This window comes from Pezoporus occidentalis, unplaced genomic scaffold (genome assembly GCF_034315485.1).
Source record: "Pezoporus occidentalis ecotype Australia unplaced genomic scaffold, CSIRO_AGI_Poc_V1 ctg640, whole genome shotgun sequence".
Taxonomy (NCBI): Eukaryota; Metazoa; Chordata; class Aves; order Psittaciformes; family Psittacidae; genus Pezoporus; species Pezoporus occidentalis.
This window is the reverse complement of record NW_026915988.1, coordinates 21,575-36,193: the sequence shown is the minus strand read 5'-3', so window position 1 is coordinate 36,193 and position 14,619 is coordinate 21,575. Positions and strand designations below refer to the sequence as shown.

Here is a 14,619-nt window from a genome sequence, read left to right as displayed (position 1 = left end):
CAGTGCCCCATAGAGGTTCCTGTCCCCCCCATACAACCTCCCAGTGCCCCATAGAGGTTCCTGTCCCCCCCATACAACCTCCCAGTGCCCCATAGAGGTTCCTGTCCCCCCCATACAACCTCCCAGTGCCCCATAGAGGTTCCTGTCCCCCCCATACAACCTCCCAGTGCCCCATAGAGGTTCCTGTCCCCCCCATACAACCTCCCAGTGCCCCATAGAGGTTCCTGTCCCCCCCCCATACAACCTCCCAGTGCCCCATAGAGGTTCCTGTCCCCCCCATACAACCTCCCAGTGCCCTAGAGGTTTCCTTGTCCCCCCCATACAACCTCCCAGTGCCCCATAGAGGTTCCTGTCCCCCCCATACAACCTCCCAGTGCCCCATAGAGGTTCCTGTCCCCCCCATACAACCTCCCAGTGCCCCATAGAGGTTCCTGTCCCCCCCATGCAACCTCCCAGTGCCCCATAGAGGTTCCCTTGTCCCTCCCATACAACCTCCCAGTGCCCCATAGAGGTTCCTGTCCCCCCCATACAACCTCCCAGTGCCCCATAGAGGTTCCTGTCCCCCCCATACAACCTCCCAGTGCCCCATAGAGGTTCCTGTCCCCCCCATACAACCTCCCAGTGTGCCCCCCCCCATACAACCTCCCAGTGCCCCCCCTGTCCCCCATACAACCTCCCAGTGCCCCATAGAGGTTCCCCCCCATACAACCTCCCACTGCCCCATAGAGGTTCCTGTCCCCCCCCATACAACCTCCCAGTGCCCCATAGAGGTTCCTGTCCCCCCCATACAACCTCCCAGTGCCCCATAGAGGTTCCTGTCCCCCCCCCCAGGACTGCAGCGTTCTGGCCTTCGTGCTGGACCACCTCCTGCCGCACACGCCCAACGTGGAGGACAAGGACACCCCGGCGCTGGCGCGGCTCTTCCTGGCCAGCCTGGCAGCCGCCGGCACCGGCACCGACGCGCAGGTGGCGCTGGTCAACGAGGTGAAGGCGGCGTTGGGCCGGGCCCTCGCCATGGCCGAGAGCACCGAGAAGCACGCCCGGTATGGGGCCGGGGGGATGCCATAGGGATGCTATGGGGACATCAGAGACCCCATGGTGTTCGGGGTACCATGGGGTTGCCATAGGGATGCTATGGGGACACCAGAGACCTCGTGGTGGTGGGGATGCCATAGGGATGCTATGGGGACATCAGAGACCTCGTGGTGGTGGGGATGCCATAGGGATGCTGTGGGGACACCAGAGACCCCGTGGTGGTGGGGGTACCATGGGGATGCCATAGGGATGCTATGGGGATACCAGAGACCCCGTGGTGGTGGGGATGCCATAGGGATGCTATGGGGACACCAGAGACCTCCTGGTGGTGGGGATGCCATAGGGATGCTATGGGGACACCAGAGACCTCGTGGTGGTGGGGGTACCATGGGGATGCCATAGGGATGCTATGGGGACACCAGAGACCTCCTGGTGGTGGTGGTACCATGGGGATGCCATAGGGATCCTATGGGGACACCAGAGACCGCATGGTGGTGGGGATGCCATAGGGATGGTATGGGGACACCAGAGACCCCATGGTGGTAGGGGTACCATGGGGTTGCCATAGGGATGCTATGGGGACACCAGAGACCTCGTGGTGGTGGGGATGCCATAGGGATGCTATGGGGACACCAGAGACCTCGTGGTGGGGGGGGTCCCATGGGGATGCCATAAGGATGCTATGGGGACACCAGAGACCCCGTGGTGGTGGGGGTACCATGGGTTTGCCATAGGGATTCTATGGGGACACCAGAGACCTCGTGGTGGTGGGAGTACCATGGGGATGCCATAGGATTGTCTCCTCCATGGGGCTGTATCCTCCATGGGGTTGACATCTTCTCCATGGGGCTGATGTCTCCTCCATTGGGTTGACTTTCCTCCATGGGGCTGACATCATCTCCATTGGGCTCTCCTCCTCCATTGGGTTGACGTCTCCTCCATGGGGCTGACATCTCCTCCATGGGGCTGTATCCTCCATGGGGTTGACATCTCCTCCATGGGGCTGATGTGACCCCCACATTTCCCCCCCCCGCAGGCTCCAGGCCGTCATGTGCATCATCAGCACCATCATGGAGTCCTGCCCCACCACCTCCAGCTTCTACAGCAGCGCCACCAAGACGCAGCACAACGGCATGAACAACATCATCCGCCTCTTCCTCAAGAAGGGCTTGGTCAACGACCTGGCCAGGGTGCCCCACAGCCTCGACCTCTCCAGGTGCCCCCCCTCTTTGGGTCAAGATCCCCCCAGTTTGGGTCAAGATCCCCTTATTTTGGGTCAAGATCCCCTCATTTTGGGTCAAGATCCCCTCGTTTTGGTCAAGATCCCTTGTTTTGGGTTGAGATCCACCCACTTTGGGTCAGGATCCCCCCATTTTGTGTCAAGATCTCCTCATTTTGGGTTACGATCCCCCTATTTTGGGTCAAGATCCCCCCATTATGGGGTTATGAGGGATATTGATGGGTTATGGTGGAATCTCAAGGGGGTTTGATGGGGTCTTGATGGGTTCTGATGGGTCTTGGGGGGGTCTCAAGGGGCTGTGATGGGTTTTGGTTTGGTATTGATGGGTTGTGATGGGTCTTGGGGGGGTCTCGATGGGTTGTAGTGGGGTTTTGGGGAGTATTCATGGGTTGCAATGGGGTTTTGGGGGGTATTCATGGGTTATGGTGGGATCTCAAGGGGTTGTGATGGGGTCTTGGTGGGTTACGATGGGTCTTGGGGGGCTCTCGATGGGTTGTGATGGGGTTTTGGGGGGTCTTGATGGGTTGTAATGGGGTTTTGGGGGGTATTGATGGGTTGTGATGGGGTTTTGGGGGGTCTTGATGGGTTGTAATGGGGTTTTGGGGGATCTTGATGGGTTGTAATGGGGTTTGGGTGGGTCTTGATGGGTTGTAATGGGGTTTTGGGGGGTCTTGATGGGTTGTAATGGGGTTTGGGTGGGTCTTGATGGGTTATGGTGGGTGTTCAAGGCGTTGTGATGGGGTCTTGGGGCTATCTCAAGGGGTTCTAATGGGGTTTGGGGGGCTCTTGCTGGGTTCTGCTGGCTCTCAAGGGGCTGTGCTTGCTCTCAACGGGCCGGGCTGGCTTTGGGGGGCTCCGTGCGGCTGTGGGGGCTCAGTGGTGCCCCCCTCTCCCCCCCAGCCCCAACATGGCGAACACGGTGAACGCGGCGCTGAAGCCCTTGGAGACGCTCTCGCGCATCGTGAACCAGCCCAGCGGGAGCCTCTTCGGCACCAAGGGCTCGTCCAGCAAGAGCAAGGCCGAGGGCGGCGGCGGTGCCCGGGACAGCGGCGCTGCCCCCCCCGATGGAGGTACCCCCATAGCACCCATGGTGTCCCCATAGCGCCCGTGGTGTCCCCATAGCGCCCGTGGTGTCCCCATAGCGCCCGTGGTGTCCCCATAGTGCCCGTGGTGTCCCCATAGCGCCCGTGGTGTCCCCATAGCACCCATGGTGTCCCCATAGCGCCCGTGGTGTCCCCATAGCGCCCGTGGTGTCCCCATAGCGCCCATGAAACCCCCATAGCGCCCGTGGTGTCCCCATAGCGCCCGTGGTGTCCCCATAGTGCCCGTGGTGTCCCCATAGCGCCCATGGTGTCCCCATGGTGTCCCCATGGTGTCCCCGTAGCACCCATGGTGTCCCCGTAACACCCGTGGAGCTCCCGTGGTGCTTCCATAGCACCCATGGAGCCCGCATGGAGCCCCCATAGCGCCCATGGTGTCTCCATAGCACCCGTGGTGCTGCCATAGCACCTATGGTGTCCTCATAGTGCCCATGGTGCCCCTATAGCACCTATGGTGCCCTATGGCACCTCCACTGCACCCCATAGCACCCCCAGTGCATCCCATTGCACCCCCTGACACCCGCACTGCACCCCAGCCCACCCCATAGCAGCCCCACAGTGGCTCATGGCACCCTATGGCACCTGACCTGCATCCTGTAGTGCCCCAACAGCACCCAATGGTGCCACATAGCACCCCAGGGCACCCCCCCAGCACCCCCCCTGTATTCCAAAGCCCCCCCCCCCCATGATCTCCCCCTTTGTTCATGTCCCCCCCCCGGTATCCCCCAACTTCCCCTATCCCCCCTCCTCATCTCCCTTAACACCCCCCCCCCCATATCCCCCCCTAACCCACCCTGGGGGGCACCTCCCCATCCCCCTGACCCCCACTTTAAACCCGCCCCCCCCATATTAAAGGGGACCCCGGGGACCCCGAGCCCCCCGAGGAGGACGCGGAGGTGACGCAGGCAGAGGCAGCCGATGGGGACATGGATGGGGAGGCCGAAGGTGACCCCGGGGGGCAGCCCGAGGGCCTCAGCACCCAGGAGATGCAGGTGAGAGCCCAACCCCCACCCCCTGCACCCCCAACCCCGCCCCCCAGCACCCCAAAACCTCTCCATATCCCCCCCTCCCCCATAAGGTGGAAAATGAACTGGAAGATCTCATTGATGAGCTACTGGAGCGGGATGGAGCCGCTGGGAACAGCACCATCATCGGTGAGTCCCCCCCCATTTAGCACCCAAAATGGGGTGTCCCTTATAACAGGGATCCCCCCACACTTATGGGGTGCCCCCCTGATGGTGATTCCCCCCCCCCCTTTCCAAGTGAGCCGCTCCGGTGAGGATGAATCCCAAGAGGATGTGCTCATGGATGAGGCTCCCTCCAACCTCAGCCAAGCCTCCACGCTCCAGGCCAATAGGGAAGGTGGGTGCCCCATAGGGGACCCCCAAGGTTTTGGGGGGCATAAAGGGGCCTTGGGGGTGTTTCCTATTGCCCCCCGCTGCCCATCCCATAGATTCCATGAACATCCTGGATCCCGAGGATGAGGAGGAGCACACGCAGGAGGAGGACAGCAGCGGCAGCAATGAGGATGAGGATGACAGCCAGGATGAGGAGGAGGAGGAAGAGGAGGAAGATGAGGACGATCAGGTGGGGCAGTGGGGTTGGCTTGGGGTTTTTGACCCCTGGTTTGGGTCAAGATCCCCTCATTTTGGGGTCAGGGGCCCCCATTTCAGCTCCAGGGCTGCGATTTAGGGCCTGAGTACCCCTATTTTGGGGTCAAAATACCCTCGTTTTGGGCCAGGTCCCCCCGTTTCGGGTCTGGATACCCCTATTCTGGGTCAAGATCCCCCTGTTTTGGGTCAAGATCTCCCCATTTTGGGTCAAGATCTCCCCATTTTGGGTCATGATCTCCCCATTTTGGATCAAGATCCCCCCATTTTGGGTCAAGATTCCCTCATTTTGGGTCAAGATTCCCCCATTTTGGGTCAAGATCCCCCCATTTTGGGTCAAGATCCCCCCATTTTGGGTCACGATCCCCCCATTTTGGGTCACGATCCCCCCATTTTGGGTCAAGATCCCCCCATTTTGAGTCAAGATACCCCCATTTTAGGTCACGATCCCCCTATTTTGGGTCAAGATCCCCCTATTTTGGGTCAAGATCTCCCCATTATGAGTCAAGATCTCCCCATTTTGGGTCAAGATCTCCCCATTTTGGATCAAGATCTCCCCATTTTAGGACAAGATCTCCCCATTTTGAGTCAAGATCTCCCCATTTTGGGTCAGGCCATTTAACCCCCCCCTCCGGCCCTGGGGGCCGTTCCCCGCAGGACGACGAGGAAGGGGAGGAAGGGGAGGAGGAGGAGGACGACGACGACGGCTCCGAGATGGAGCTGGACGAGGACTATCCCGACATGAACGCCTCGCCCCTGGTGCGCTTCGAGCGCTTCGATCGCGACGATGACCTCATCATCGAGTTCGATAACATGTTCTCCAGCCCCAGTACGGCGGGGGGGGGCCGGGGGGGGGGGGGGTAAAAAGGGGTTCATCCCCCCCACTGCACGCACACCCCCCCCCCCCCCATTCTTCACCCTCATACCCAGCAGCATAGGGGTGTCAGGGTGCTTCTGCGCCCCCCCCCCCCATCATTCCTGATGCTCCGTATCCCCATCATTGGCATCCCATATCCCCCCATACTCCCTGTACCCTCCCATATCACCACCCTGTCCCCCCATATCTTCCCTATATCTGCCTCATTCTCCACCATATCCCCCCATATACTCCCCATATCCCCACCATTCCTCCCCCATATCCCCCCTACCCTCCCATATCCTCCATATCTCCCCATATCCTCCCCATATCCTCCCCATATCCCTTCATACCTTCCCATACCCCCCATATCCTCCCCATACCCCTCCATATCCCACCATACACCCCCATGTCCCCCCCTTATCCATTCCATACCCCACCATATCTCCCCATATCCCTCCCATTTCTCCCCCATATCCCCTCCATATCCCCTCCATACCCCCCATATCCTCCCCATACCCTCTCCCTATCCCCCCATATCCCCCAATACCCTCCCCATATCACCCAATATCCCCCCCATATCCCCCCATATACCCCCAATACCCTCCATACCCCCCATATCCCCCCAATACCCCCCCATATCCACCCCATACCCCCCCATATCCCCCCAATACCCCCTCATATCCACCCCATATCTGCCCCATACACCCCCATATCCCTTTGATACCCCCCCATATCCCCCCCTCCCTAACCCCCCTCCCCTTGCTCTCCCGCAGCCGACATCCCGCCGTCGCCGGGGAACATCCCCGCCAGCCACCCGCTCCTGGTTCGCCACGCCGAGCACGGGGCCCTGGCGCTGGGCACCGGCGCCGCCACCACGCGCCTGGCGCAGGGCCTGGGCCGCAGCCAGCGCACGCTGCGGCAGCTCACGGCCAACGCCGGCCACACCATCCACGTGCACTACCCCGGCGCCCGCCAGCCCAACCCGCCCCTCATCCTGCAGCGGTGAGTGCTGGACACAGCACCGACCCCATAGGGAACCCCATAGGGACCCCCAACCCGCCCCTCATCCTGCAGCGGTGAGTGCTGGACACAGCACCGACCCCATAGGGAGCCCCATAGGGACCCCCAACCCGCCCCTCATCCTGCAGTGGTGAGTGGTGGACACAGCACCGACCCCATAGGGACCCCCATAGGGACCTCCATAGGGACCCCCAACCCGCCCCTCATCCTGCAGCGGTGAGTGCTGGACACAGCACCGACCCCATAGGGAACCCCATAGAGATCCCCATAGGGACCCCCAACCCGCCCCTCATCCTGCAGCGGTGAGTGGTGGACACAGCACCGACCCCATAGGGAACCCCATAGGGACCTCCATAGGGACCCCCAACCCGCCCCTCATCCTGCAGCGGTGAGTGGTGGACACAGCACCGACACCATAGGGAACCCCATAGGGATCCCCATAGGGACCCTCAACCCGCCCCTCATCCTGCAGCGGTGAGTGGTGGACACAGCACCGACCCCATAGGTACCCCGATAGGGACCCCCAACCTGCCCCTCATCCTGCAGCAGTGAGTGGGGGTCACCCCATAGGGACCCCCAACCCGCCCCTCATCCTGCAGCGGTGAGTGGTGGACACAGCACCGACCCCATAGAGATCCCCATAGGGACCCCCAACCCGCCCCTCATCCTGCAGCGGTGAGTGATGGACACAGCACCGACCCCATAGGGACCCCATAGAGAACCCCATTGGGACCCCCATAGGGACCCCCAACCCGCCCCTCATCCTGCAGCGGTGAGTGGTGGACACAGCACCGACCCCATAGGGAACCCCATAGGGACCCCCAACCCGCCCCTCATCCTGCAGCGGTGAGCGGTGGACACAGCACCGACCCCATAGGGAACCCCATAGGGACCCCCAACCCGCCCCTCATCCTGCAGCGGTGAGTGGTGGACACAGCACCAACCCCATAGGGACCCCATAGAGAACCCCATTGGGACCCCCATAGGGACCTCCATAGGGACCCCCAACCTGCCCCTCATCCTGCAGCGGTGAGTGCTGGGCACAGCACCGACCCCATAGGGAACCCCATAGAGATCCCCATAGGGACCCCCAACCCGCCCCTCATCCTGCAGCGGTGAGTGGTGGACACAGCACCGACCCCATAGGGACCCCATAGAGAACCCCATTGGGACCCCCATAGGGACCCCCAACCTGCCCCTCATCCTGCAGCAGTGAGTGGGGGTCACCCCATAGGGAACCCCATAGAGAACCCCATTGGGACACCCAACCCCCCCTCATCCTGCAGCAGTGAGTGGGGGTCACCCCATAGGGACCCCCAACCCACCCCTCATCCTGCAGCAGTGAGTGGGGGTCACCACATAGGAACCCCCATAGAGAACCCCATTGGGACCCCCAACCCACCCCTCATTCTGCAGCAGTGAGCAATGGGGACCCAACCACCCCCCATCCTCTACCATTGAGCAATGACACCCCAACCCCCCCTTAGTTCCAAGTGAACCCCCTCTTCCCCCCCCCCCAGCACCCCCTGTATCCCCTTCCTTGCATCCCCCCCAACGCCCCCCCCCCCCTCCTCCCTAGCCCCATATCCCCCCCCCCGTCCCCTTCCATGTCCTGAGGCTTCCCGGCTCCCTCCCCGCAGGCTGCTGGGCCCCTCGGCCGCGGCCGACATCCTGCAGCTGAGCAGCAGCCTCCCGCTGCAGAGCCGGGGCCGGGCCCGGCTCCTGGTGGGCAATGAGGACGTGCACATCATCGCCCGCTCCGACGACGAGCTCCTCGATGACTTCTTCCATGAGCAGGGCAGCACCGGCAGCCAGGCAGGCGAGTAGGGGAGGGGGCGTGGTCAGATGGAGCCCTGAACCAATGGGATGCAGGGAAAGATGGGTTTGGAGGAAGGGGGTGTGGTCAAACACAGCCCTGGACCAATGGGATGCAGGGAAAGATGGGCTTGGAGGAAGGGGGTGTGGTCAAACACAGCCCTGGACCAATGGGATGCAGGGAAAGATGGGCTTGGAGGAAGGGGGTGTGGTCAAACACAGCCCTGGACCAATGGGATGCAGGGAAAGATGGGCTTGGAGGAAGGGGGTGTGGTCAAACACAGCCCTGAACCAATGGGATGCAGGGAAAGATGGGCTTGGAGGAAGGGGGTATGGTCAAACACAGCCCTGAACCAATGGGATGCAGGGAAAGATGGGTTTGGAGGAAGGGGGTGCGGTCAAACACAGCCCTGGACCAATGGGATGCAGGGAAAGATGGGCTTGGCGAAAAGGGGTGGAGCCTAAAGGGGTATGGTCTGGAAGGGGTGCGTGGTGAAAGGGACCCCTGAACCAATCGGATGCAGGGACAGATGGGCTTGGAGAAAGGAGGGCGGGGCTTAGGGGAAAGGGGAGGAGCCGGACGGGGGCGTGGTCTGGAAGGGGGCACGGTCAAAACCAGTCCTAAACCAATGGGATGCAGGGGAAGGGGGTGGAGCTTGGAGGAAGGGGGTGTGGTCAAAAGCAGCCGTGGACAAATCGGATGCAGGAAAAGATGGGCTTGGAGGTAAGGGGTGGGACCAAAGGGGGCGTGGTCTGGGAGGGGGCGTGGTCAAACGCAGCCTTGAACCAATGGGATGCAGGGAGAGAGAGTGGACTTGCAGGAAAGGCGATGGTCTGTAAAGGGGGCGTGGTCAGAGGCACCCCATAAACCAATGGGATGCAGGGAAAGAGGATTGGGACCTATATAAAGGGGTGTGGTTTGAGGGGGCGTGGTCACACACAGCCCAAACCAATAGGATGCAGGGATAGAAATTATCTGGAGGGAAGGGGGTGTGGTCTAATGGGTGGTTTATGCAGGAGGTGGAGCCACACGCCCCCATCTAACCAATAGGGTGCAGGGATAGCGGAGTGGGCGTGGCTTGATCCACGGGTGCATGGCCTGGCCGAGGGGCTCACCCATCTCCCCCCATGCCCTACAGGGACCCTCTCCAGCATCCCCACGGCCCTGACGCGCTGGACCGAGGAGTGCAAGGTGCTGGATGCTGAGAGCATGCACGACTGTGTCTCGGGTGAGCCCCCCCGGCCCCAGTGGCCCCATTGCCCCCACAGCATCCCCCATGGGTCCCCCAAACCACCCTCACCATCACCCCTCTATTCCCAGCACCACCAACACCCAGCTGGGGATCCCACCAGTACCATTAGGAGGGTCCCCAATACCCCCCCACTGTCCCTCATGTGTCCCCTAAACTTATCACCACCATCACCATCGCCTCTCTATTCCCACCAACAACCAGGTGGGGATCCCGCCAGTACCATTAGTAGGGTCCCTATGGTGTCCCCACCACTGTGGGGTCCCCAATACCCCTCCCATTCACCTCCATGTATCCCCCAAACCAGCATCACCTTCACCGCCCTATTCCCAGCACCACCAGCACCCAGCTAAGGATCCCTCCAGTACCATTAGCAGGGTCCCCATGATGTCCCCACCACTGTGGGGGTCCCCAATACCCCTCATTGTCCCCAGTGGCTCCCCTAAACCTCCATCCCCATCACCCCTCTATTCCCACAGCATCCCCCATGGATCCCCCAAACCTCCATCACCATCACCACCCTATTCCCAGCACCACCAGCACCCAGCTGGGGATCCCTCCAGTACCATTAGCAGGGTCCCCATGATGTCCCCACCACTGTGGGGGTCCCTAATACCCCTTATTGTCCCCAGTGGCTCCCCTAAACCTCCATCACCATCACCCCTCTATTCCCACAGCATCCCCCCTGGATCCCCCAAACCTCCATCACCATCACCACCCTATTCCCACCGCCACCAGCACCCAGCTGGGGATCCCTCCAGTACCATTAGCAGGGTCCCCAATACCCCCCATTGTCCCCCCAAACCACAATCCCCATCAGCATCCCGACACCCCCACACCAGCAGTAACCAGCAGCACCACCTCCCCGTACCCTCAGCACCCCCACATCCCATCCAGCTCCATCACCTGGTGCTCTCTGCATCCCCACGCGGTCCCCAAACCTCCCCCCCACCTCAACCACTCACCCAGGGACCCTTCCACCTCCATCACTTTGGTGCTCTCGGGGTCCCCGCACCCCTCTGTGTGTCCCAGCACCCCCAAACCCCCCTCCCCTCTTCGTGTCCCCCCCCCCAGTGGTGAAGGTCCCCATCCTGGCCCGCCTCGAAGCGCTGCGGGACGAGGAGCTGGACGAGCGGCGCGAGAAGCGCCGGCGCCAAGCGGCCGAGGAGGAAGCCAAAGGCACCGAGCGGGGGGGCCCTGAGGACAAGGAAGGGGCTGACACCCAGGTGAGGGGCTCCTAAACCATCCCACACCCCCTTATACCCATTGGGGGGGGGGGGGGTCCCTTTTTACACCCCCCCCTTCCACCTCCTATCTCCATCACCTACAGGACGTGGCCTCCAAAGCCGCCACCGCCGCCGCCGACGTCACCCCCCCAGGTAACTCCTTCCATTCATTCCCAATGTATCCGGATGACTTCCCCCCCCAATCCCAAATCCCTGTTCCCCCCCCCCCTTTAATCCCCTTGACCTGGCACCCCGCGGGTTGAGGTAGTAGATTGTATAGTTGGAGGGTCACACCCCCGTCTCGGAGATAACTATACAGTCTACTGTCTTCCTCGCGGGGCGCGCGCCCGCCGCCGGAGCACGGGGCCCCCCCTTGGGCTTTGGGGGGGGGGTCACACATCAATGGGGTGGGGGGGGGCTCTGGAGCATCCCTTCCCCTACCCCAGTATCCCTAGGATCCAGTTGGATGTTGAGAATGGTGGGGGGGGATGTTGGAGCATCCTTTTGCCTATCCCAGTATCCCAAGGATCCAGTTGGATGTTGAGAATGGGGGCGGGGGGGGGGGGGGGTGTGGTGTTGGAGCATCCTTTCCCCTACCCCAGTATCCCTAGGATCCAGTTGGATGTCGAGAATGGGGGTGGTTTGGATATGGGGGGGGCCTTTGGAGCATCCCTACCCCAGTATCCCCAGAGGGTGATGATGGGGGTGGTTTGGATGGCGGGGGGGGGGTGGGTTCTGGAGCATCCCTACCTCAGTATCCCAAGAGGTTGATGATTGGGGGGGGGGCATAATGTGGTGCTGGGAGGGTTGCCTCAGATTCCTCCCCCCCCATCTTGTTTTGGGTCTGTATGGCCCAAATTGGGGAGAGGATGTGTTATTGGGGGGGGGGTGTCCCATAAAGCTCTATGGATATCCCTGACATTGATCCCTATACGTGTGTGTGTCCCCCCCCCATCCCAGAACACAGCGGGACAACGGGAGAGACCCCCCCTCCCGGTCCCCACCGGACATTGGTGATGTTGGAACCGACGCCGACCCCCCCAGATCCTCCTTCGGGAGGAGCCCCCCAAATTCCCACTCGCCCCCCCCAACCCCCTGACCATGAAGAGGGGGGACCCGGGCGACCCCCCCAGGATGCTGAAGCCACTCAAATGGAGCTGTCACCCGCTCCCACCATCAGTAAGTCCTTGGGTTTAGGGGGATGATCTCTGGGTTTTGGGGGTGTCCTCGATTTGGGGGGGGTCTCTTTACGTTGGGGGGGTCTCTATTCATGTATCCCCCCCTGTTTTCCCCCTTAGCATCACTGTCCCCAGAGCGAGCGGAGGACTCGGATGCTCTGACGGCCGTGAGCAGCCAACTGGAAGGATCCCCCATGGACACCTCGAGTTTGGCTTCTTGTACCTTGGAAGAGTCAGGGGGGGCCCCCCCTCCTCCAGCAGCCCCCCAAAATCCCCCCGGCACCCCCCAAGGACCACCCCCGGCTCCCCCTGACACTGCTCAGCCCCCTGATGACAGGTAAAGAGCCTTCCTATGGGAAGTAAAGGCGGGGGGTATAGGGTTGGGGTGCCCCAGAGCTGATGTTGTGTCCCCCCAACTTTCTCATCCCCAAGCTCGCCCCCGGCCTCGTCCTCGGAGAGTTCCTCCACCCGGGATTCAGCCGTGGCCATTTCGGGAGCCGATTCCCGAGGGATCCTGGAGGAGCCGCTGCCGTCCACCAGCAGCGAGGAGGAGGACCCCCTGGCCGGTCAGTGCCCCCCACCCCATGGCACATCCCATGTGTATCCCATAGGGAAGGGGTGGATGCTGTGCCCACCTGCCCCATGGCACATCCCATGTGTATTCCATAGGGAAGGGGTGGGTCCTGTGCCCCCCACCCCATGGCACATCCCATGTGTATCCCATAGGGAAGGGGTGGATCCTGTGTCCGCCTGCCCCATGGCACATCCCATGTGTATCCCATAGGGAAGGGGTGGATCCTGTGCCCCCCCACCCCATAGCATATCCCATGTGTATCCCATAGGGATCAGCCTGCCGGAAGGGGTGGATTCTGTGTCCCCCCACCCCATGGCACATCCCATGTGTATCCCATAGGGATCAGCCTGCCAGAAGGGGTGGATCCTGTGTCCCCCCACCCCATGGCACATCCCATGTGTATCCCATAGGGATCAGCCTGCCGGAAGGGGTGGATCCTGTGCCCCCCCACCCCATAGCACATCCCATGTGTATCCCATAGGGATCAGCCTGCCGGAAGGGGTGGATCCTGTGTCCCCCCACCCCATGGCACATCCCATGTGTATCCCATAGGGATCAGCCTGCCGGAAGGGGTGGATCCTGTGCCCCCCCACCCCATGGCACATCCCATGTGTATCCCATAGGGATCAGCCTGCCGGAAGGGGTGGATCCTGTGCCCCCCCACCCCATGGCACATCCCATGTGTATCCCATAGGGATCAGCCTGCCGGAACGGGTGGATCCTGTGTCTCCCCACCCCATAGCACATCCCATGTGTATCCCATAGGGATCAGCCTGCCGGAAGGGGTGGATCCTGTGTCTCCCCACCCCATAGCACATCCCATGTGTATCCCATAGGGATCAGCCTGCCGGAAGGGGTGGATCCATCGTTCCTGGCGGCGCTGCCGGATGACATCCGCCGGGAAGTGCTGCAGAACCAGCTGGGGATCCGGCCCCCCGCCCGGGCCCCGCCCACCCCAAGCCCCGCCCCCCCGGTCGTGGCCAATCCCGGCCTGACCGAGGTCAGCCCCGAGTTCCTGGCAGCTCTACCCCCGGCCATACAGGAGGAGGTGGGCGGGGCGTCGGGAAAAGGGGGCGGGGCTACGGGGGAGTATGAAAGGGGATTGGTGGGTGTCAGGGGTGGGGCCTGCGGGAGGGGTGTGGTTAAGGGGAAGGGGCAGGGCTATGCGGGGGCCACGAAAGGGGATTGGTTGGTGTGGCCAAGGGGAATGAGTAGGGCTTCACGTCTAGGGCGGGGCCTAAATGAGGATGAGGTTAAGGGGGTGTGGCCTATTCTAGGGGTGGAGCTTATATAGGGCGTGGGATTTATCCAGAGATTTAGCTTATACAAAAAGGGTGGTGCTTACAGGGGGTGGAGCTTATTCAAAGGGGCGGGGCTTTTATGAAAGGATGGGGCACCTACGCAAAGGGGCGGAGCTTATACAAAGGGGCATGGCTTGTGTTAAAGGATGGGGCTTAAAGGGGTGGAGCTTATTTAGGGGTGGAGCTTGTGTGAAAGGAGAGGGCTTGAGTGGAGTTTATACGAAGGGATGGGGCTTATGTTAAAGGATGGTGCTTAAAGGGGTGGAGCTTATACACAGGGGCGGGGTTTACGATAAAGGATGGGGCTTAAAGGGGTGGAGCTTATACACAGGGGCGGGGTTTACGAGAAAGGATGGGGCTTAAAGGGGTGGAGTTTATTCAAAGGGGTGGGGCTTAGAAATGATGGGGCCT

The 14,619-nt window shown here is 61.5% G+C and overlaps 1 protein-coding gene across 1 annotated transcript in view; it reads left to right on the top strand.

The window, feature by feature from the left end:
• Positions 1-831: 831 nt before the first annotated feature.
• LOC134174954 (E3 ubiquitin-protein ligase HUWE1-like) overlaps positions 832-14,619 on the top strand; it is a gene marked incomplete at both ends in the record, with an annotated part of 34,920 nt that continues 21,132 nt past the window's right edge. Inside the window, 17 exons of the mRNA XM_062640347.1 lie at positions 832-1,043; positions 2,072-2,251; positions 3,176-3,345; positions 4,231-4,367; positions 4,454-4,529; positions 4,639-4,737; positions 4,829-4,962; positions 5,643-5,814; positions 6,618-6,846; positions 8,505-8,683; positions 9,819-9,908; positions 11,004-11,155; positions 11,260-11,308; positions 12,116-12,334; positions 12,454-12,670; positions 12,766-12,899; positions 13,744-13,955. Coding sequence (XP_062496331.1) covers positions 832-1,043; positions 2,072-2,251; positions 3,176-3,345; positions 4,231-4,367; positions 4,454-4,529; positions 4,639-4,737; positions 4,829-4,962; positions 5,643-5,814; positions 6,618-6,846; positions 8,505-8,683; positions 9,819-9,908; positions 11,004-11,155; positions 11,260-11,308; positions 12,116-12,334; positions 12,454-12,670; positions 12,766-12,899; positions 13,744-13,955 — 2,661 coding nt within the window. The remainder of the gene's footprint in view (positions 1,044-2,071; positions 2,252-3,175; positions 3,346-4,230; positions 4,368-4,453; positions 4,530-4,638; positions 4,738-4,828; positions 4,963-5,642; positions 5,815-6,617; positions 6,847-8,504; positions 8,684-9,818; positions 9,909-11,003; positions 11,156-11,259; positions 11,309-12,115; positions 12,335-12,453; positions 12,671-12,765; positions 12,900-13,743; positions 13,956-14,619) is intronic.